Genomic DNA, 24,323 nt, shown 5'->3' with positions numbered 1-24,323 from the left:
ATGCTCCCCACCTCGTCATCTTAAATAAAGTCTGAGTAGTGAACTGTTGTGACAAGAAAGGTGTTCTACTCAAGTGCGCAAGATCTTGGCTGATGAGACTTCATAGGCTCTGTTAATCTGTTCTGGGCCTGAAAATGGGCGCATTTTCCAAATAAGCGGAAAGTCCCTCGAACGTCAGACTTAACGGCTGGCCAGAAAACAAAGCCAAATTCACGATTGTAAGGGTACCCCTAGTAGCCGTTGGTAAGCACTCGCCCATAAGCAGGATTCGCCTTCTTTAAGGCTAGGCTATAGATATCTTTTCGTACCAAAACGTGACTCTCCACTTTTGTGATCGGCGTGGCGCAGCCTCGCTCCGTTACAGAAATCGGGTCGAAATTACCGTTCTTATGTGTGAATAGAAACCCTATTCAGTATTGTTTCCGTACTCGCACAAAAGCTATGCGGTATAGCGTGAACATAGCCTAGGAAAGCCAATCTACACAGGTTCGCTAATTTACATCTTATGCTATGCTGCTTTACATACGTAATTTAAAGGTTAATAAAACATGGATTTGAATACTACAGACTTCCTTAATTCTAATTAATTCATAGCAGTATTACTTTATTCAGGATATAAGCTTACTTTGGAGGCGCGTGAGTTTGATTCAATGTCAGATCTTCAATCATTTTTAAGCTTCTTGAAACTCTTCATGGGAAAGGCCGGCACTTATTGATTCAAAAACCTAGCATTCTATTATAATGACTCTGTGGATTGTTCTGGCAAAAAACTTAGAACTGAATTTTCATTAGTTTTGTTTCCTATTCTTGAAATACGGAATAAACAAGGTTCTGAGGACCAAACAGCCACATGCATGTAGATTTATTCTAATTATACGAAATAAACTTTTTGTTCAATGAAATACCTATAACTTCTAGATCCGAATTCCGTTAATTCTGACTATTTCAAGTTAACTTATATTTTTTCGCTTTAAGAAACTGCTTTCACGCTTGGAAAACTTTCCACTTTAGTTTATTGGGCTATTCTAGGCGTACGAGCTCAAAGTACCTTTGCACCTTTCTATAAGTTACAACCAATCTGCCTACACTGTATATTTGTAAGATAGTAAACATTGAACAGCATTCTAGTGTTATTATATTTGTTGTTCCTGTTAGTTTCTGTAAATAAAATGTAAGGTTTACTTCTTAAGTTTTCCGCTTCTTCACATCCAATATTTTGTTAATGATATTTCCCACACAGCGTCAAGTGAACAAAATGCTAATCGATCATTCATAGAGCCGCTTGCACATAAAAAGCAGCAGCGGTCGAGACGTTATTCTGTTATTACTATGGAGAACTGACTCACATCCTGACCATCTATGTCCTGTTAGAAACCATAGTACAACGCCTAAATTATTTCGTTACAGCAAAATCTCAAATGACATGATTTCATCCATGGATTGCTACTTTCTCGATTTCACTGGAAACTCAACACAATTTCAGGACTCTTTGAAAATAATCACCTGCGTCGTTAACTCTTTACTCATTGTACCCACTATTTTATCAAATGGATTAGTTATAGCCACAATATGGAGAAACCCGTCACTTCACTCATCGCCTTCCAACATACTTCTCCTGTGCCTTGCTTGTTCCGACTTCCTGAACGGGCTGATAACTCAACCAATGGAAGTTATTCACGTGGTTGGAGAGCTTACTTTGAATGAACACTTGTTCTGTGTACCAGGAGTCGTGATGGAATCGACCGCTTGGTTCGCAAGCGGAATATCAGGAACAACCGTTCTCGCTCTAAGCGTGGATAGATTCCTCGCTGTTACGATGCATTTGCGTTACAGTCATTTCGTAACAGTTTTCCGTACCTCGATGTTTGTGATTGCGATATGGCCTTTATTTTCTGTCAATGCATTTGCGCGTGTTATAGGAGTCACCAACTACACTTTTTTATTAACTAACGTCATCATCATACTTCTCTGTCTTGTAACAATATTGTTGATTTACTATAAAATATTTCGAGTTATTAACCGTCATAGGGTGCAAATTCAAACTCAAATGTCTTCTGTGGCACAGTTCAGTGGTTCTTCAACAACCACCGAGGAGCTGAAGTCGAACAAGTCACTTTTGACTGTAGTGTACATAGTTGGACTGTTCTGGTTATGTTATCTCCCTTTTGCATGTGTCATTGTGATCTATCTTGTTACTGGCATATCGTCTTCTCTAAGAACAGCTTATGCAGTAACAGGAACACTTGTTTTTGCAAATTCAATTATTAACCCTGGACTCTACTGCTGGAGAATAAGCGAAATTCGTCAAGCATTCATGAAATATATTGGGCACACTAAAGTAAACATATCCTTGTCTTGTCGAATAAACTCGAAGAACAAATGAATTTTAAAATGTGCTACGTATAGCAAGAATAAAAAAAGCTGAGATGCGACCACAGTCCCTGTAATGACAGTTAACGAATAAACCCAGCACAGAGTGTGTTTAATTTTTTCTCTCAGCGCGCGTGCTAAGTATTGGAAAGGTCAACTCAGCCCTAACGTTACTTTGCCTCTTTGATAATTGTCAACTGTACAAGCCCTCTTCAGAATAGAAGTATTGGACCGGATCCGACCTTCACGCCGGATTAGGATATACATCTTCTCAGTATTAAGAGAGTCAGATATGATCTCAATATTTAAAAAGGCAAAGGTCAAGTGTTTTCAGAGATAAAATAATGCGCGATTTACGCTAATAAAACTCGTTATGAGATGGCCACTCTGGTTAATGCTAGATTTTGTTAATTGAATATAGAAAGTGCCAAAAACGTTTTCAAACAAAACTGATACAATTTTCGTTCAAAACGAACGAATTAATAATCAGACGAAGATAAAACAACTTACTACAGCTGCTCTGCAATTGCTTTCTCGCCAATTGTTTAATTTAAGACCGGACTTTGTATAACATGAAAATTAGATGACCAAAACATTGTATATGAAAGTGAACACGATTTTCGCAATAGAATAAACCTAAGCGGTTGAAAAATCCAGTCTTGAACCTGGAAACGCATTCTGACCTTTGCGATGACCAGATGCAACGCTCTGGATATTTTTAGGTTCTTTTTCAACCTTTTCAGTTGTTCATTACAACTGCGAAAATCATGTTCACTTTTCATCCGCAGTTTAAATTATGATTCATTTCATACATTTCAATTCACAAAAATAAATAGCTTCCGCTGTACGTGGAAAAAAGAAGCGAAGTAAGGCTGAGCTTTGTTTTTGCCTGATTTTATTCGCATTTTATTCACTTAAAACTGTGATAGTGTTTCGTTTCGGGAATAAATTACGAAAATGTGTAAGGGCCCATCGAGCAGGTGGCAATGTCATTAAATAATAGAGCACGTTCGATATATTAAATTCTAACATGACTCCGAGGCTTCACGACTCCATGGACTCGGAATTCCCAGAAGAGACTTGAACTCAAAGAAAACCAAACCAAATATCGACCACAAAGCCTCGGAGTCATGTTAGAATTTTAATACAACGAACGTGGGCTATTTGCAGGTCGGTAGTTTTGCATTTGGTACAGCGAATCTGGTTTCGATTCGCAAACAAAACACAGTCAACATATTAATTTCATAAGAATTTTGAGTATACATGTAAAGTGTAAATTTATAAATTACCACATTCATAAGGTGACGGCGACAGAACCAAAAGTGGAAGAAAAATTCACTTCAACCCAATTTATTCAACGGACTGCAAACTTTGTAACGACCTGGCCTTTAAAACTGCAGTAAATTTTTTTTTAGGTATACCAAAACAACGGCAAAGCGTAAAAATAGTAAGTGAAAAATGTTCTGTGTGTATTGTCTAATGGGTCGTGCAGGAATCACCAAGAGGCATTGCGTTATGCCACATTTAACCCCACAAGTATAGAGAACAATAGATGGGTGCATGTAACTTATTTAAGCTAAGAATTGATAGATGGCGTTACGAATATCAGCTTTCGGTCTTCGTGGAGCACACAAGTCGTAGCTACAGCCGTACATTTTCATGGTGATGACAATCAATTGACTCGATTCTGCATAGAAAATTCACAAAGAAACGCAACATTATAGCTTTTTTCGCATCGCAATCAATACCCCTACAAAAATGTTTTTCTAGCACTTCATTTGAAATCCAAATTCGCACAAATTTGTTCCCGCAAAACGCAACAGCATATTATTGGATGCCTACTGACTTTTATTCTTACTGAGTTGTTGATTTAATGCTAACAACGGCTCCCAAACATAAAATTTCATTCAAAACTTGGGCGTTCCTTTCCTGGAAGTGCAAGGATCTTAAGTCTTAAATAACAAGTAGAGCTTCGTTTTGTTTCTAATCAAGCACTTTCAACACCTTTAGCCCGAACAAATGTATAAATAAATAACTAATTTTTTGAATATGTAACAACAATTTAAAATGAAGAATAAATATAGTATTATACACCCTATTCCTAACTACACCTCCCTTTAAAAATGTAGACCGTGATGCACGCTTGTCTAAAAAGATATTACACTGCCTTGCTCTGAACAAAAATGAAAACATTTATAAAAAAAATATAATATTTTCTCGATACAACGACGAAGAAATTGTCATACTTGGCATCTAATATTATAACAGCGATCGGAAAGGGGTATATCTTGAGGTCTCAAGACCCTGAAATACATTTTCGTGATCATTTGTCCATGGAGATACTTCAACATAGCTTGCGTTGCTGGCAAGATCCCCAGGTATGTCAACATGGCTGTTCACCATGAGCGAATTCACTTTTGGTTCGTAACCGAGCTCAAGCAGATAAGCCTGGCCAGACTTGTGTACTAGCATTATGGTCGTTTTAGAGAGATACTCGTGAGTTATTCGATTAAACTGCGAGAAGTGGGATCATCAACGTTCTGAATAACTCATGCATAACACTGTCCTCACAGATTTTAGAAATTCAACACGCGATTGAAACCTAGATTCAACGAAGCTCCTCATTAAAAATTCGTAGTCAGCTTCTCCACAGGCTCCAGTTATGAAGGTAGAGGAAGCAGGTCCCGACAGATCTTTCCATCGCCCTTCTTCTTATCAAGCCACTGGCCGCAAGAAAAAGTCACTTTCTCTTGACTCGTCAAATTAGTGACCACAACTTTATCAAGCATCCATCCAGCTCCGAAGCCTTTATTATCATGTTCAATGCGCAAGCGAGTCAGCTGACCAAGATCCAACGCTTCGATCTTGAAATCGTCAGTCTGTCCTCTCTCGAACAAGTTGACAAACTTCTTAGTAAGCTGTCTTTGTCCAGTGTCGCCGTTTGCGCCATATAAGGTAATGGACACGTTTGCATCTGTGCCTGCATGTGATACGTCGGCTGTGAAGACCTCCACTAGATATTGAACAGGTTGAAGGTCTGAAACAAGGTGACAAGAGCAAAAGTATATGAGTAACAAACAGTCAACACCCACAACACCTGTTCAGACCTTTTGCTGTTGATGTTGTTGAATCGAGGGGGCTCGCGGCCGTATTTCAGAAATTTGTGCAAATCCCGAACGACATTTACTAGTCCTATGTTTTTTTGCAACCACTTGCCCAAAACAGAATCTCGTCCCGCTTCTGGTAGCTAAGGGGGGATTTCGACACAAAAAACGCCACACACTGTCTTAGTCACGCATGTGCTGTTTTTATAGTCGATTGTTGCTGTAGGTTACGTAAACACTGTAATGAGCAAACACTATACCTCTAATGGCTGCCGCTCTCGGTTTCTCAGATGTTTTACATTCCAGCCGAACAGCGTCATTTTTATCGGAGCTGAGAGGAATCCACTGACGACAGGGAAACACGTATCTGCAAAAGCCAATAAAGCGTTAAGTGACTGACAGGTTTAATTGGATAACTTAGAATAGGACAGCCGGTTTCCAGGCGTTCGAGTTACGACAAGAGAATAGGCAGCAACCACGACGGGGACGACTTAAAAAGTGGAAAAAAAGGGCAGTTCTCGTTGTCCTCACTGTCGAGGTCTCGTAAGCTACCTACACAGAACTCAAACAAATCACTGTTCGTCTAGACGGCAAGACAGGCGTTACCTTTACACGCTTTACAGGTAAGCAAAGGCAAGAGAGACCTGACTCGCACATGCCATTACTCGCGTGAAAAACGGTTTAAAAAGTAAGCCTTTTCTGCCGGTCATTGCTGGTTAAACCTTTTTGCTTCCCCTATTGAAAAAGTACATAGCCTCTTAAATTGTAGTAAACCCCCAGCCACATTCATCCAATTCAATAATGAAATTCCGAGAGTTACCAGGAGTACCGGTATATAAGAAAGATAATTTTCAGAAAAAAAAGATAATTTTTTTCCAGCACTCTGGAGGAGCAAAAAGTTTCAAAGAATTTCAGGAACACTGTGAACCCTGATAGAAACCCTTTTTCCACACATACCCTTTATTTAAAAGGTTTTACGAGAGCAGATTTTTCCTCGCTTACTTTTCTCCAGACTGTTGTGCAGAGACAATCAATTCATGTAAGAACCATCCAGTTTCTTTCCCAGTTCCCTTGACCGTGGAGCCCTCTCGTCTCCTGTGTCCTATGGTCACGTGAGTAAGACTTCCCAACCGTTTGGTGACAAATTTAAAGGTGTCAGTCTGCCCACGTCGCAGTACTTTGTTCTTGGCGCTGTTTTCTATCACGTATTCTTGGGACTTTCTTTCTTCTCCTTCTAGGACGATCCAGGCGTTTTGCGTCGTTCCAGCGTTTTGCTTGTCGCTTGTGAGAAAGGTCAGTTCAAACGCTATGAAAAAAAAAAAAGGAAATCAGTGTTGAACCTCAACCATCTTTTACTTTTACTATTACGGTAATTTTCTTAGGGCTGTGTAAGGTAGTAAATTTTTGCACTGGACAAACTTATGTTTCAACGGTCATTTATCTTTGCTATTCTAACCAAACTTCAGGGACTTTAACAAGTGTAATTTACAAGTGTGGCTATTATTTTCCGACTCTAAGAGAAGAGCTACGTTACACTTGTAAAAGTTCTATTGATTTTGAACCCAGCATTGACGACCTAACATGATACGTTCACCCGCAAAACTGACTGTTTCAGTTACCGTATTCATCGAGACAAAGGCAAATTATCCCAGCGAACTAATTTCCTTGTTTCTCTTTCTTTCTTACACTTTTAATCTCAGTCAACTCCTACCTAGCCCTATCTTAATTTGCCCACAGTAAAACGAACACTTTTGTTCTGAAAGGAAGAAAAGAGACATTTCGAGACAACAATTTTTGATTTGACAGTTCACGTTAACTATGCGTGTGAAATCTCTCGCCACCTTCATTGTCTAGATTTTCAGACATACTGGAGCAAGATTTATTTTGTTTGAGCTATCAATACAGATTGATACAGCCCTTCACATGGCATAACTACATAAGCACAATGCGTGACTTACATGTAGGTGTTCTTGAATCAGCGCTCTTCTTTGGATTTGCGCATGTTAGCTCTCGTACCAGACTCCCATCATCTTTGTCCTTAGCGAGCCAGCGGTTGCACGGAAAGAGAAATTTTTCGTCAGTTGACTCGTCCACAATTTCCACGCTTTCAAGATACCAGTTTGCACCAAGAAATTTATTGTCATGCCAAATGCGTACTTTCGTAAGGTCGCCTAAAGAGAAAGAGGAAAACAGAAAAATGAATGAAAATGAAAAAGCCTGATGCATCTCGCACTTCTTACATTTCATCACAGGATTTGGTTGCTCCCTGGAAACATCTACAAGGTAATAGCTATGTTGCACTGAATGGCTTTCGCACAGATCATATTGAAAAGACAACCCGTTTGTCCTGTACACAGTCAAACCATCTTTGTAGGAACAAGGGATCGTAACTCTGGAAGTAAGAGAAATGTGAGTGTTTTGAGAGGTGTCCGTATTATGGAGGTGTCTGAAGGCGCAGGTTCGACTGTATTTCTGTTCTTAGTTGATTACAAAAAGGACTGAAACGCTGACCCTACAAATACACTTCACTACACTGAACAGTTCGAGTTCTAGTTACTGACCTAAAAAAGCTACACTTCGTTACCTACAGCAAAGACCAAAAAAAACGCGGATCGAAAGATATCTATAAATTTTATAACTTTGATTTGAGAGGTTTAAGAAAACGGAGAAAGAACACAAGCGGGCCGTACAATAAATACGAATGTGACCAATCAATGAGCATACATACCTAACAGGTTTTAACAAGGAACTCACTGACGGCTCTATAAATGCTGCATGAAAACGCCGACATGAAAACCGCTTTCTTTTCATCGTACTGTTCAATGTAGCTATAACTTTTTTGCCTCAAAATTCCACCTTCTTTCCCAAATTTCTATTAAGAAATGCTTGCTCGCAATTGTTTACTATTGCTGAATGATTTCATTCATCTGTTAGGGAATGCACAATTTAAACCGCACCTAAAGTTAGTAAATTATTGAAGGTAAACACATCGGTGTGGTTTCTTTCGAACTTGTCTCTATACGTTTCCGAGTTCTTCAAAGCCAGCTCTCCACTGTCCCCATTTTCACCAAACATGACCATGAACACGTTGGCGTCTGTTCCTGCACCCATGACATCACCGGTCTTCACGTTTATCTTGTATGTGGTTTCTAGTAATGGGAAAGAGGGAATTGAGTCATCAAAGTATTCTTACAGATGGCGATTTCGAATACAATCTAAACCAAAAGCAAACCTGTTTGGGCTCTGCTAACAAGCTTGCCCAACAACTAATCAACGAAGGGAAAAGCGATGTTAGTTGCTCTATAATAAACAATGGCGACAAGCAAACGAAATAAAAATTTTCGTTAGCTTTTTCTAAGCGACGGGAGAAGGAGCAGGAGATCGTTCAGCTCTTATTGCAGTTCGCTACGCAGTTTCGTATTGCGCTTCTAATCCGACTTGTCGCACGTAACAGAGTTATCTGCAAGTAGTCTTGCAAGGGCTCTAGACAGCTTCACGTTGCAACTTGTATAGGAGGGTCTTATCAGGTGTTTTCCAAAGCTTGCTTCGCATGAAACATTTCCCGCCATAAACGGAAAACCGGCATGACTACAAAGCGGTTAATTTTTAAGCGGTGAAAGGTACTGTTGGATAATTGAAAAAAGTATACGATGGTGGAGCGAGGCAGTAACCGTCTTTTCCTTGATAACACTTCGCCATCTTTACAAACGCAGTGGCCTTCAAAATGCAGAGCTGCGCGCTCTGCACCGGGTTTTGAAACTCGTCAAATATATTGTTTGAACGACTTTTATTCAGGGTCTCTTAAATACAGTCTTAAGTGCAGTCACGTGACTTACGAATATTTAAATTAAAATCAATTATTGAGTAAACCACGTGTTATCACGTCAGTAAATACACATAAGTCACATGACAACGCTGAGAGCAGTATTTGCAGATGAAGACTCTTAAAGACAGCGCACATTATTCGAAGGTCAAGAATGAACATTCACGGCATTAAGGTCAAATACCGGCTGTTTAAACAACTGGTTAATAACTAGTCAGGTTATTAATGTTAAAAGTTAATAGACCTCTTTAGCTTGTATGTTTTGTTTTCACGATGACGGTTCCAAGGGAATTTGACCTAGTTTTGTCTTCATAAATTATGCGTACTTATCCACGTGAATAAAACGAAATTTGAAAGAAACAGTTCTCTAGAGTACTACCATAAGACCTGCATTGAGAAAACCGCAAAACATACAAACTAAAGAGGTCTATTGTGTAGTAATTCACCAAGGGATTCATAAAATAGTTTACCAAAAATTTAGCACCAACAGATGGTTCTTTTTTAATGTACTGCCATTGAACAAAGCAGAAAACAACTTACTCTTCAGCATCTCCTCGCCATCCGTCTCAGCTGGAATCTCTTTTACTAGTTTCCCTTCTGTTTTGGAAAACCAGTCATTGCATTTAAACACGCTAGCGGAGTGCGTCTCCATGTTCCTAATAATCATCTGTAAAACAAAAGACAAACAAACTTCTATTGAAGAAAAAGCAAGAAAAAGACATGACTCTGCACCGAGTCTTTAAAACTCCTGTGGTTTGAGCTATTGGAAGAACGGGTAACTATCCAATTATCTACGATGAAAACAACTTCCAAACGATCTCAACGCCTTTCAGTCTCTAACTTTACTGTAACTGTAGCAATAATTAAACGTTCTTTGCTCATAGATAGACGTTTGGTGACGGTCCATAAGGACTTCACCTTACAAAGAGAACACTGTTTAATTACTCCACTCAGGTTGTATGCGAGTTCCCAGGAGAATTTTCGTAATTTGTACTGACAAGTGATAGTCTACAAATTTGAACATCGTCCTTTAGTTTTTTTATTTGAAAATCCTCCTTTAAGGTTCTTGTCTAGCAAGCATAACAGGAGTTTACAGAACTCTTGCTGTTAATGGTAAATTCAAACACTATGGCCAATCCTTTGTAAAAAAAAGTAAAAAAAAAAAAAAAAAATTAAGCACACAATTACTTATGTGGCGCACCTTTTCCAAGAACCAATCTGGTCGGGTTCCTTTACCGTCGACTGCAATCCTGACTTTCAGCAGTTTGCCCACATCATCCAGGTCCATTCTAATAAGATCAACGCATGCGCGTTCAAACCGGGATTCATCTTTGTCTAAAACAAACTCAGGAGTGGTGCCCTCAGTGCCGAACATCGTCATGGAGATGGCAGAGTCTGTTCCAGCTGATTTTACATCACCTGTGTAGACTGTCATCTCGTATGGCACATCTATAAGGCAACAAGTTACTCCCATTACTCGTACATAAAAGCACAATACGGCAGGAGCATTTTAAACAAAAGATTGATAGAGATTGACGCGTAAGGGAGAAAATTATTAAAGTGGATTTGAACACTTGTTCTTTATGACGCCAGATGAAGAGCTTCTCAAACAAGTAAACTGGGACGTCGGCAAGCAGAATGGGCCATATGATAAGGTGAATCGCCAGTTGAAAATACTTTGCGAGCCTCATGACTGCGCAAACAAAGTTCACCACAGCAAGGACCCAGGATTATGAATTAAACATAGAAAACATGGACTAACTACGCACGATTTAGAGATATCCCTGCTCTTCTTCAGTGTGGATTTTGGGAGCCTGTGCCGAGGTCTGTTTTATCGTTAACGTCATCACCGCGCAAAAACACCATCCTTAGGGTTCGTATTCTCCAAGAAAACAAAACAACTTACGTGGTTTGTATGTGACCAGCTGATTATCAGCGGCAGAAAGGACCCTGACCACTTTTCCATCTTCCTTGTTCTCTGATAACCACCTGTTGCACGGGAAAAAGTACTTCTTACCGCTGGTCGGTACATCCACCTCTACTTCCTTCACAAACCAGCCACTATCAGCGCCATAAGCGTTGTTCGACAGCTCAATTTTCTTCACCTCTCCGACGTCGACTGCCTCGACTGAGAACGTCTCAGTTAACCCTGGAGTGAAACTCTCTTTCTGTATCAACACGAGCGGGATCTTTTCAGTGGCTGCTTCGGTGCCAATCAACACAATATGCGCCTGCGCTTGACAGCCTGCATCTGATTGGTCACCGGTGGTCACGCGGATCGTATAAGCTATGGCTGTGAGGAGAAAAACACGTTACCCTGTAAAAACTGTTTACTAGAGTTATCATCTTCTTCCTTTTCTTAACCTTCGGTAGGAAAACTGGACTCCAGCAATGAAACCTTACCTTCTGAGTTATATTAACTTCGCTCAAGAAGTACAACAACTATAGTCTCTTCCCCGAAAATTAAGCCAAAAATATATTTGCAATGAGTTGATTAATAATTACAATGCAATTTCCGTCCGCTAGAAGGCGCCGAGCCATCAGATTTTGATTGACGTCGTAGAAAAACCCAAAATCCAAATACGTTTCTGACATCGCAGGTCGCGTGTTATCCGAAACAGCTGTAAAGTCAGGGTCTTTTAATGCCAACAGGAATCAAAAGATATCATGATTCGCTAAGATCCTTTTATGCTAAAGGGATAAGACAGAGACGAGTGTACCATTTGCAAACAGGGCTACCATCGGTTTCATTAAACAACAAATAATGGACCCACAACAATTCCTTTAACACTGATAGCAATTGCAGCTAGAAGTTATAGGGAACAGTACATAGAGGCAGAGAAGAGGTTTAGACAAACCCGACAAGACGAACCCTTTATTCAGCAACTATTTTTATCAAAACCCTGAGACAATATACGTAGTTAGCAAACCAATTTTATTTACAAACATGAAAGGTTTCCTTTTAAAAATACTGACCTTCACCAGCTGCTGCCGCTTCTTTTTTACCCTCACTAAATTCCTTCATAAAGATAGCATCGGCGGACGCACTTCGGCTAGCAGTCGGCAAACTTTCGTTGCTACGATGCAGTGAAGATCGACTACTTCCGAGGCTGCTCCGACTGCTTCTTCGTGCACCAAGGCTACCTCCCAAAGACGCCATACTCATGGTTCCAAGTGTGGAACGTTCTCCCTGGAATGTAAACAAGAGAAAAAAAGAGTCAAAATTATTCATTACTTCGTACCATATCTTAGTAACATATTGGTGCGTTTTTCTTTCATAACGTAACTCTGTAAGGACAATAAAAGGGAATAAAAGGCCAAAAACTCTGTATAAGTATTGATTGAAATTACAAGCCTAAAACGTTTCAAAGAGGGTATTACACGATATTATGGGCCAATGTTTCGACCTCCAGAACCAACTTTAAATAAAAAAAATAACAGATGTAATAAGAAAATGGGAAGAATTGAGGTATATTAAAGACGGTGGTTAAATGATCAACTATTGCAGACGACGAGCTTGAGAAAATAAAAATTAGAATCATATTTTCAAAACAAACGATGCGAACATTCAAGGGAAGGTGTATTTTTGAAAATGGGCCAAATTCCCTCTAAACTGTTAACAGTCCCCTCTTTTTTAGTGAAATCGTCATGCAGGATCGAGCGCTTACCGGAAGGGTGCGGGCGTCGCGATTCCTCAAAAAGGGCATTTAGTGGTAGTTATGAGAAACCGTACGCACTTTCCAATATTTTAATATCAGTGAGGGTTTATTCCTATTTTGTTCATTTTTATACCTCGTAACCCTTCACGTAAAGTGTTCGTTGGATTTTTCCTTCCTCCTTCTTCTTAGAAAGCCACCTCTCGCAGATAAACGGATACAGTTTATCGGTTTCAACATCCCTTATATCCACACGGTCCACAAACCAGGAAGGGCTTATGTTAGAATTATCGTGTCGAAGCTTCAACTTGTAAATATTTCCAAGTTCAGCCGCTTCCAGAGTAAAAACATCTTCCTGTCAAGAAGGAAACATAAACTGTTTAATACTGAGATTAGACAACGGTAAACAGAACAATACTTTCAATTATTTCAACTCAATTCTTCTGCAAAAAGTCTCTTTGCAATTTATGTTCATTAGGATACTCGTAGAGCCAACATGTAGCTACACTCGATGTCCTCCTCAATTTATGCATAAGTAAGCAGAAAGCAGCATCCAACTCGTAAGCTTTATCTCCTTTTTTGGCCGCTGCACACTGATTCATATCTATACCTCTTTTCTTTCTATGCAACCTATTTTGCTTTGCCCTATTCATTATTTGTTTCTCCTTTTTTATGTCACTACTTCTCTCTTGTCATGCTCAAGTAAGTAGCTGCCAAATTGAAAGCTTTCGCTACTTTGGCTGTTGCTCACTAATTCATCTGTTCTTATTCATGTGTATAACTGCAGTCTTTTTATACAACCTATATTTTTTTCCTTGCTATCTTTGTTACAATTTCTTTAAATTATATCTATTGTAGTAGTATGTCCTGAGTAGTGAACTTCAGTAAAGTCATGAAAAATATTAAGTGAAAACATCATAAATGGCGGAGGAACGTTCAGGCGTTAGCGTCGTACATAAGTCTGACTACTGATTCGCTTGCCAGTGAAGCTTTAATTAATGACGCCACTTGTACCTATTACTATGAAACTCGGTTGTACGAGCAAGTTTTGAAAACAGTGAGTTTACGCAACAGGACGGCAAAACGCTTGTGTGTGGCAAACGTGACAGGGCTGTTACTTAGGTGTTTTGATGTGATCTTCACTTCGGTTAATGTTTTCTGGAATTTTACAAAAAGACCTGTTTAAAGGAGGTGAAGATATTATTGTCATGCTTGTCACACAGAGTTTGCTGTCTTCTTTCCTCTGAAATGGTGAAACCTGATACACAGAGAACTTAAACACTCACGTTTCTTCTTTCAAACTTATTACTGTGCGTTTCTGATTTGCCAAGCTGTCTCTCTCCAGTGTCACCATACTCTCCATATATGGTAATAAACACGTTGGCGTCTGTCCCGGCACCTTTGACGTCACCAGTGAAAACGTGAACTTTGTACTTTCGAACTGTAAATAAAAATGAGGCTGTTAAACCATAACCTGGGACCTTGAAGAGCTCAATATTCCTTGAAGAGACTGTTTAAACGTACAGCATAAATCTGACATCTACCGCTTAACAATTGATTTATCACAGTATTCCACACTAATACCTTACACAGACTACTTATGCAGTAACTGGTATAAGTTGCAAACGTGGACATCATTAATTCCTTTTCCACGAAATAGGGAATCAGACTGCGAATACAATACAGTGCAGGGTTCTATCTAGGATTTATCGTTGAGAGAGCAGTCCCGAGTTGCCGAAGGCCACGAGCCTCCTAGCGGGGGTTCCCTCGGAAATTTTTTGAAATGAATATGCGCAGAGATGCAATCTGGTGCACTTTGAGACATAATTTTGAGAAATGTTACTGTGTGTGCACTGACCTCGTCGGGTCTGGATGATTTTTTCCGAAAAAGTTACTAATATACTGTAATGATAACAATATTTTTTTAGGGGAACCTGAGAAATTGGGGGGGGGGGGGGAGATTCTACCCCTCAAATACCCTAGATAGAACCCTGCAGTGAACGCTCGATTGATCATATTCAGGAAGAATAATCCGCAAAGTTTTGCTGCAAATCTCTGGTGACGTGATTTTTGGACCACCATCGGGACATTTCATTTCCAGCAGATTTCTAGGTATTGCAGTGCAATGAACGCCAAAATATGTAATTTATAGAGTTTATTCCATTTTTTCTTCTTCCGCAATATAATCAATGGAACACGCTTAAATTGCCGAGCAGCAATTCGCCGCAAGGATCGTTCCTATGGAAGTCACATGGTACAACTCGAGTATTGTATGAGCAACTTTAATGTCATGGAGTGTTTTTAGGCCAACTGTAATATGCGTCAATGTTATGTTGATCAGATCTTTCGCCCCGGTACTCTATGTCACTACAGTTCACACTTCACAAAACTCACGTTCCAATGTTTCCTGATTGACCTCTCTAGTTTTAAACTCGCCATCTTCTGTTACAGACTCCTCTACCACCCTCTGCGGAATCAGCTCCCGAACAACAGAGCCGTCATCTTCGTCCTTAGCCAGCCACCGCTTACAAGGAAACGTGTAAGTTGTGGATGTTTCTCCGTCTTCTTGCAGACGCCGTACTTCCACTTTATCTAGATGCCAGCCAGGGGTAATACCTTTGTTGTCGTGACCGATTCGAATCTTCTCGATCAAATCACCGACATTGTCCAGCTGGAATAAGCAAGAGCGAAAAAATACAAGAAAATATCAACATGGGTTCTTCTTCATAGTAATTGATTGGTTTTATTTTGAAGGCACCCAAAGGAAAACCGCTTTCAATTAACAAAGATTACCTAGCAAAAACAAATCTTAAGCCTTTATACCGGAAATACATCAACAAGCGCGCTAACCTCCTTGACAAACTGATCAACAGAGCCTCTCTTGAAGGAATCTTTCTTCTTCTTTGACGTGTCTGCTAATACAACTTCTTCGGTGGCAGCATCAGAGCCATGCAACACTAAGTACACATTAGCTGAGGTGCCTGCTCCCATCATATCACTCGTGTATACTGTTATCTCATAAGGAACGTCTGCAAGAACGTCGATCAAACTTAAGCCATTAAGCATTTCATTAAAACATTTTCCACTTCTCCTTATATGCAATATCCTGCTAAATATCTAACTTCATGAGAGTAAAGTGAAAAAGTTCTCGCCGGATTGTTAAACAATATCTCATCAGCACCATAAGAAATAGATCAAAACAGTATGGAGAAGATGTTTGATGATACAAGTGTTAAAAGGATTCCCTGAATTTACTGAAAACAGTGAGAAAGTGAATTCATTAGCTGTTAAAACAAACCAAAATAAATAGATTCTATCATTTTTTCCCCTTGCGCAGAATTTGAAGCTCAAAAAATTAGAAAAAAAAATTCGAGTGAAACATAAACGTTTTAAAATAAAAAAAATCTGTCGAAGGGCGAAAAAAAATTCTTTCAGTTTTATTGCATTATCGAACTTAATGTCGGACTCATTATTCGTCTTTTATACAAGCTTGTCCAGTCGAAATCTTCTGTTTCTATGAATGATCACAAAGCCAGGAAACTAATAATCCTCGTTTACAAATTGAAAAAGGAGTGATACAGTCAACTCTCTCTTAACGGACACCTCTATAAGACGGACACCTAGAGTTGGTCCCTGCCTTTTTTGCTCCCTCTATTTGACTCTCTATAAGACGGACACCTCTCTAAGACGGACAGCTAACGCCGGTCCCAAAGGTGTCCGTCTTAGAGAGAGTTGACTGTATTAGCCCCAGTAGGCCGTAAGATCGTTTGACTTACATGGTGTATAGCTTTCTTCTGCGTCCACACCAGGGACGAGCTCTCTTTCCAGTTGTCCGTCATCTTTGCCCTTATCCAGCCAGCGGCCACACGGGAAAACAAGCCGCTGACCAAGAGACGGGACGTCGATGATTACCTTGTCGAGAAACCAGCCAGCAAATCCACCCTTGTTATCATGGCCAATTCTACAAAAATGGTGTTAAGGAGATCATGATTAATACTCTCTTTTGCACTATCTTGTTCACTTATGAAAAACTTGAATAACCGCCGTCCGGTTAGCTCAATGGGATAAGCGCCGGTCTGCTGAGAGGGAGGCCGTAGGTTCAAACACCGGCCAGACCAACACTCAGGGTCTTTAAATAACTGAGGAGAAAGTCCTGCCTTTGTAATAACATCTGCAAACGGTTTGACTTTCTAGTCTTCTCGGATAAGGACGATAAACCGTAGGCCCCGTCTCACAAGCCCTTGCACATGTAATAAAAATCTGTGTGACGTTAAAGAACCCACACACTCTTCGTAAAGAGTAGGCCAGGGCAGCTAGTGCCCGGTGTAGTGGTCTATCTCACTTTCACACTCATGTAAGGGGGAATCATTACTCATTCCTTCATTACTTGTAAACTGCACCTTAAGCAGTCTGGCAAAGTCCCCCAACCCGTGTTGTAAATTATCCCTGAAAAGCCCTGGGGAGTGGATAATATGATATTTACATTTACATTTACACACTTTCAATAGATCACTGCAAAAGGAGGAAAAAGTAATTTGAAAAATATCCGACGACGATTTTAAATCTAATACATGTTTCTATAATTGCTATTTGCCTACTGCTGTCTGGAACTTTTGAAGACAAGGTACTAAAAAATCATTCTTCATTCCCATTTTGGCTTACCACAACATTGCAACAGCTCAAAACCCGATTCTTTTAAATTCTAGCAGACCATTTTATTAAGTATATACGTTAACAGGTTATTTGACTAGTACTCTCTCCCTCGCCAGAAGAAATACAAGATTTTTCCCCCACAAGTTTCAGCCATTGCAACTTAAATCATAGTTCTCTGAGCCCATCCTTTGATCAAGGAAACGACTCCTTATCCCGCTAAATAAAGTAGCGAGACTCCAGTTCACGAAAATAATCTCCAAACTCGAAATTATTACCTGATCTTTTGTACTTCTCCAACTAAGGCGTCGATTGTGAACACATCTGTTTGTCCACGCTCAAACTTATTCTTGAACGTACGTGACGTTTTCAAAGGGACTTTACCTGCAAAAGAAAGGTTCATCTCATTACAAGACGCATACAACAAACCAAGGGAAACTCTAAACGCAAAACTATTTACTTTAAAAACTAACCAGTATCGTCCTCTTCTCCAAATAAGATGATATACACATTTGCGTTGGTCCCCGCTCCTCTGACGTCACCAGTGACAACTGATACTTCATACGTGTTCATGCGGGCTGTAAAGCATTTGAAAAAAAAAGCACCATTAGAACTAAATAAGTACGAAGCGCTTGCATGAAGTTGTGCTCAGAACAAAATAGGGAAATACAAATCAACCAGTTGTTTGGTGTACTTAAAACGAAAAGCGCCTTGTTAAGAAACGCTGCAGTTGTTCATGGTCTACCAGAAACACTACCCAGATATCGGTAGTGGCACGTCATCAGTATGGAATTTCTGCGCTCGCTCATGAAACGTCATGTCGCGTGGAAACCGTTGGTGGCATCCCGAAATAACGGCTGTTTTCTCAGCCTAATCATGGCGATACTGCAAAGTCAGGGTCGAACGCATGTACGATACAATGTATAGAGTTTAAATAAAGCAGTAAAACGTGAATAAGAAAAACCTGGTATAGGCAGTTTATAAATTGAAGATGATCACAGCAGGTGGTTGTTTCGATCATCAAAACTGCTGTTTGGGATTCACGCCAGCGAATGCTGGGAAAAAGAAGCGTCGCGTCGATTTTAACTGCAGTTGTTAACTCATCACATTAAAGGAATATCATATGAAGAAACAAGCCCGGAGACAGTGCGCAAAAATGCATTCAACCAAACATGTCAGCCGTATTCCCTTGTAACAAATGCTAACCAACCTTTTGCCTCCAGATCAACTCCATCAACATTAGATACAACGCTGGCTTTCCTGGACAGAGATCTCTTTCTTTGTAACTGCATAGCTCGATCGTCAACTGCGCCAAGCTCACGGCAGATCTGCCCGTCATCTTCACTGGTTGCAAGCCAACGATTACACGGAAACACATAATTCTCTTCTGCTAGTTTGTCGTTTATCTCAATTCTGTCCAGGTGCCAGGCGGGCTTCAATCCACTGTTGTCGTGCCAAACTTTGACTTTGCTGATTTTACCAATATTTATACAGTTGAAGGAAAAGATATCTTCCTATGAACCAAAGCCGGAAAAAAAATCAAATAATGAACAGCACGGTAAGATACTCTGTTTCTGAGGTACGGGTATGGGTAAATAAACCATAGCCAAAGGCTTCTAACCCCGGGGAAACGCTTGGTAAACTACCAGGTAAAGCGATCAGAAATGAACAAAACTTTATTTTTCTCTCGACAATATTAATAGAAGAAGGTTGGTGGGCCGAGAATATCTGAAACAAATCATTAAATCCAACACCACAACTTTGAAAAATCCCACCGGGCCGGAGACCACCAAGTGGCTTTTTACAAGCATGAGCGAGAGGTTGAACTTGAGATTGCAGAGAAATAAACCCAGCTGATGGTCAGGGCGAGACCCAAACCCGGGACCTTTGCATTGCGAAAGCCGCGATGCACTCTCAACTGTCGGCCACTTTAACTCTCCAACCTTCCCCAATCATTTGGCCGTCGCAGGATTAGCTCAGTCGGTAAAGCCCTTGCTGTAGAGCGGGAGGTCGTGGGTTCGATAATGATAAAATATAAAATAAATGACACATGTAGGTACTGCCTCTTGCCCTGGTTCGAATGATCCAGTACAATGGCGGTCCCGTCTCCAGGACTAACGTTTAATAGTGTCTTCAGTTAGTACATTTCGTGCTCAAAAATATTACCTTTTTTGTTTTTGATTATTTTACCTTCCTACTAAGACACAATGCTGTAACTTCGGGCCTCTGAAAAGCAATGTATTTCTCAATTTTGGAAAACACATATAAATGTCTTTGGCATTGCGACAGGTTCTCCCACCACGTCATGCTGAAATTTGCTTTACATCTTCTTTGACACCTCTACTTATTTCAGATAAAACAACTCCAGAATAAAAGAAACTAGTTTGCCCTTTGTTTCCGTGCATAATTTACGAGTAAAAAGTGCAGTTCTTACATTATTTCTTTCAAACTTGTCCATGTGGGTCTCTGACTTTTCCAGTTTTTGTTCCCCTGTATCACCATGCTCGCCATACACGCAGATAAAAACGTTAGAATTTGTTCCAGCATTAGAAACATCGCCAGTAAATACGTGTACTCGGTATGTGTTCTCTAAAATAATAAAAAATGCTTGAGTTAGTCATAACTTTTTGCAAACTTATGTTTCGACCGCACCTATCAACAGCTACAGTTTGTTGAACGCAGCTTAACGTTTGCTGACATAAACTCGTGCCATTTGAGCCACTGACACCCTTCTAAAAACGAGCGCCGGCTCAGCTCTGTCCCAAAGAGCCTGTTGAAGAGAATTTCGACAGCTACTTAATATTATAATCCCACAGATATAGCTGATTTAATGAAGATTGCCTTGGGCATTGGGAATTGCACTTTGGAAAGCTATTGTTTGGCCGTCACTTTGGCAAAAAATTGCAGTTAGTTCCCTTTGCCCTAAAGCCCAATGTCCAATTGTCATTGACCAATTGCCAAAGCGAATTAAAATTATACCTGCTAGTGAGCCTCGTCTTGGCTTTCCACTCGCATCAACTGGTACCAGCTCCCTCACGATCTGGCCGTCGTCCTCATCACGTGCAAGCCAGCGGTTGCATACAAAAAGATAATTGAACTCGTCACCATCACCCATCTCTTCAACTTCTGCAGCCTGGGATGTTCTACGCTTCTTGCGAGGTTCTTTTTCCTCAGGCTTCACGCGACGAATTTCAACCTTCGCGAAAATGAAAAATGCGAGTTGAAATAAGAAGCAAATTAATTAATTCAAATATTTTAGCCTGCGATCAACCTCTCCCCTTGGAAAATGCAAGATTCACGCGCGAGTGAAAGACAAGAGAGGGTTTGCTTGTAGCCTGCGTAAGGCCACCGTAAAACGGGCAGAAAAAAGCGTGCATCTTGTTTTGCAATTTTGTTGCCAAATGAGTTGAATAGCGATGTTGCGCAACATAGCTACTCAAATCGTTTTGCAACAATGTTGCAAAACAAGTTGCACTTCTTTGTTGCACGTTTTACTGTAACTTTTAAGTCGATCGGAAACGCTTGCGTAGCAGGCTGGCTGCTTACAGGCTAGAAGATTTCAAATCACTTATCCCAAGACGTAAAAAAATTATAATTGGTTAAAACAGGCTATATATTTTAAGTTTTTCATACTACGACCAGGAATATTGTTACCTTGTCCAGGAACCAGGCTGAACCCATTCCGTTGTTGTCATGTCCAATGCGAATTTTTAAGAGCGGTCCAACATCTTCATTCTCCACCTGTCAATTGAAAGGAATCTTTCAACAGGGGCCTACCGCTAATAATGCCAAGATACGCTGCTGTTATGCCGCTCTAATCATCCCACACCCCCTTTTATGTGTAAAATATTTATCTTGACCAATCCAATCAATAACCAGAGTATAATACCATCAACTGACGTGATACAACTCACTTTGACTCTGAAGATGACCACCGCACAGGTTGTCGAAACGTCAGTCACTGTCAACAACAACAGTCCTATTCAGGACTACGTTCACCCGGACGATCAAACTCAACCTACTTTTGATAAACTTTATAATAATAAATTTTAATTACGTTATTTACCCTCGGCAGTATTTATTGCACTAATGCCGGTGGGGCCGAGCAACTGCATAAAACAAATAATCCAAATCAAACATAACAGGCTTAAGAATCCCAACTGGCCGGAGGCAAACCAGTTGGCTAATTACAAGCGTGGCCGAGAATCTGAACCCGGGACTACAGTGAACAAATCCAGCTCAGAGCGGGACTTGAACTCGCCACGCTGCTTACGTCATTACTCCACAGGACGTCACAAAAACGAGGAGAATTTACATTTGCTTCTAAAACTAGTCAAATCAACTACTATTTACCTTAAACTTGTCTACTTGTGCTCTTTCAAAGTTGTCAGACTTGTTCCTCAGGTCAAACCGGTCTGACTTGCCGTTCTCACCATACATGACTAGAAACACATTAGCGTTCGTGCCAGCCCCTCTCACATCTCCAGTGTACACTGTCACTTCGTATGGGACCTCTACTCGCAAAAAATCGAGAAAATAAAATCAACAGGTTAGTTAGTTGTAGTAACAATTTGACAGAACGATCTTGCTCCTTTGAACAAAGATAAGAGAAGTAATCAAAATTTGTTGCCGGCTGGATTAGCAGGCGAGTGCTGTTTTATGTAGGCGATCAGATTTGCAGAATGACATTATTCTAAGAGAGTACTTTCTAAGTTACCCTGCGAGCAAGTTCTCCATTTCGAGTGGCGAGCGAAGCGACGGGCGCGAGAGAGCGCGTCTCCTCATGCGTGCCGCTCGCTCCTAACTTCTCACTATACCCCCCAACTGGAAAGCTTGCTCGCAGACTATTTCTGTGTGAATACTACATTGATGTAACTCCTAGAGCGGGAAAAAACAAAAGACAGTCGAACCCTGTTAATACGGACACTGAGAGAGCCATAGAAAGTGTCCCTGTTAAAAGTGGTGACCGTATTAAGCTGGTTGAATTTAAAGAAAATGTAGGGGCTTTCTTTCCCCAGGGACAAAAAAAACGGTCCGTAATAATGAGGTGTCCTTATTAAGCGGGGTTGGACTGTACTACCCAGCTCCTAATTCCTTCAGTGAAGTCTCCCTCTTAACTTCTTTGTACTTAGATTCAAAAGTTTTTCAGTGTGCAGATGCAAGTTTTACGATTATAAAAGGAGGGTAGCCCTAGAATGGAAATTAAGTTTTACCCTGAAACTATCTCACAATCTTTAATCTTTTTAAATTCAATTCATTTTATGAGATGGTGAAGAATCATGAAGAAAGAAAAGAAAGAAACCGGTTAGTTATCAATAAATAACAGTATACAAATAAATAACAAAAAAAAAGTCATTACTTGGATTAGTATGAGTTTGTTGTCCAGGATACAATTCCCGCTCAATCTTCCCATCATCCTCATCGTCAGCTAGCCAGCGGTGACAAGGAAAAACCACTTTATCACCACGTGACGGAATATCCACAGTGACGTCATCCAGGAACCACCCTGCATTTGTTCCCTTATTATCGTGTGAGATGCGTAGCATTTCAGTCTAAGGAAAAATACAGAGCAGAGTGTCAGGCTGCTTTTTTTGTAAAAGGAAAGAATACATTCAAACCTATACGAAACATTCACCCCCTTTTAAGCGGTCACCTATCAACGTCGCAGAAATCACTTCCCTTTGAGAGGCGGTGTCACAGTTGTCTGGTTGAACTTTGTTTCTCCTTTTACATCTGCAGTGTTGTTTATACCTTCGTTTCATGTTTTGAGCAGTTATTTTTATGTTTTACTCAGTTTAGTAGCGGTTGCCTCCGTTGAAATTCTCAGTGATAATTTTCGTGAACAGCTCCTTTAACCGTCACTCATCAACGTGACAGAAATCATTCGCCCTAATTTCAGTAAAAACGACTTCTATAAAGCGGTCGCAGGCAGTTTTCTCAGGTCCCACTCCCAACGAGTCATTATTTATTGACTTCACCCCTACTAACGGTCGCTTACTTAAGACGCACCATCAGTACATGGCGTGTTATTTATTTTCTTTTGTTGAGAAAGATGATTTTTCAGTCAGTGAAACAAGTGGCTCGGAAGAAAAATCCAAGTGCACCCAATAAGAGTCAAATCCATGACCTTCCGGTTACTAGTTGAGATGCTCTACTACTAAGCTACAGGAGAATGATGGGAGCTGAGTCCGGAGCGGGTGGGGCGGGGGGGGGGGGGGGGGGGGGAGAACAAAATTAAACTATTTTAAAAAACGTCGTTACACATGTGGACTGCATACCGCGAAAATTCACACCCTGTTTAAGGCTTTTGGTCTGAAAAGACACCCTCCTCAAGACGCTTAATAGTGAAATTATATACCCTGTTTAAGACTCAAGACCCTGAAAACCATACCCTGTGGGAGCTGAGGCCGACCCTTTTTCACTTTCACCGTGCCGTCTGTGTCCCTGACTGAAAAATCATCTTTCTCATGTATTCACTATGGAGGTTATTTTGTCGTTTGAAGGACATTTCTCCAGGTCACCGTCATATTTTCTCGACTAACTATTACGCTGGTCAACGCTGAATTAAACGGTTCCCCAAGGGGCACCGCTTAACCTTTAAGTCCCAATATTCACATACAAATTCTCTAAACTGATTTCCTTATATTTCGTTTGAGAATTGGAAAAAAGATCAAACCATTTTCCCCTTGGTGATCATTTTATTAACTCCTATAACCTTTA

The 24,323-nt window shown here is 40.3% G+C and overlaps 2 protein-coding genes across 2 annotated transcripts in view; one reads left to right on the top strand and one right to left on the bottom strand.

The window, feature by feature from the left end:
* Positions 1-1,015: 1,015 nt before the first annotated feature.
* On the top strand, positions 1,016-3,225 carry LOC140928890 (beta-2 adrenergic receptor-like). The gene has a single exon (XM_073378694.1). The coding sequence runs from the start codon at positions 1,424-1,426 to the stop codon at positions 2,381-2,383; it is 960 nt and encodes a 319-aa protein (XP_073234795.1). The 5' UTR covers positions 1,016-1,423; the 3' UTR covers positions 2,384-3,225.
* A 904-nt stretch (positions 3,226-4,129) lies between these two features.
* The window catches only part of LOC140928888 (lipoxygenase homology domain-containing protein 1-like), a 43,661-nt gene continuing 23,467 nt past the window's right edge, over positions 4,130-24,323 (bottom strand). The window contains exons 20-41 of the mRNA XM_073378692.1: positions 22,963-23,155; positions 21,957-22,117; positions 21,258-21,344; positions 20,583-20,799; positions 20,038-20,192; positions 18,814-19,117; positions 18,077-18,181; positions 17,882-17,987; positions 16,730-16,914; positions 15,804-15,982; positions 15,348-15,624; positions 14,240-14,394; positions 13,090-13,308; positions 12,274-12,487; positions 11,204-11,590; positions 10,499-10,746; positions 9,838-9,964; positions 8,432-8,623; positions 7,433-7,645; positions 6,477-6,780; positions 5,735-5,841; positions 4,130-5,407 (exon numbers count right to left, since the gene is read on the bottom strand). Coding sequence (XP_073234793.1) covers positions 5,031-5,407; positions 5,735-5,841; positions 6,477-6,780; positions 7,433-7,645; positions 8,432-8,623; positions 9,838-9,964; positions 10,499-10,746; positions 11,204-11,590; positions 12,274-12,487; positions 13,090-13,308; positions 14,240-14,394; positions 15,348-15,624; positions 15,804-15,982; positions 16,730-16,914; positions 17,882-17,987; positions 18,077-18,181; positions 18,814-19,117; positions 20,038-20,192; positions 20,583-20,799; positions 21,258-21,344; positions 21,957-22,117; positions 22,963-23,155 — 4,512 coding nt within the window. The 3' untranslated portion in view covers positions 4,130-5,030. The remainder of the gene's footprint in view (positions 5,408-5,734; positions 5,842-6,476; positions 6,781-7,432; positions 7,646-8,431; positions 8,624-9,837; positions 9,965-10,498; positions 10,747-11,203; positions 11,591-12,273; positions 12,488-13,089; positions 13,309-14,239; positions 14,395-15,347; positions 15,625-15,803; positions 15,983-16,729; positions 16,915-17,881; positions 17,988-18,076; positions 18,182-18,813; positions 19,118-20,037; positions 20,193-20,582; positions 20,800-21,257; positions 21,345-21,956; positions 22,118-22,962; positions 23,156-24,323) is intronic.

This window comes from Porites lutea, chromosome 2 (genome assembly GCF_958299795.1).
Source record: "Porites lutea chromosome 2, jaPorLute2.1, whole genome shotgun sequence".
Taxonomy (NCBI): domain Eukaryota; kingdom Metazoa; phylum Cnidaria; class Anthozoa; order Scleractinia; family Poritidae; genus Porites; species Porites lutea.
This window is presented reverse-complemented; position numbering and strand designations above follow the sequence as displayed.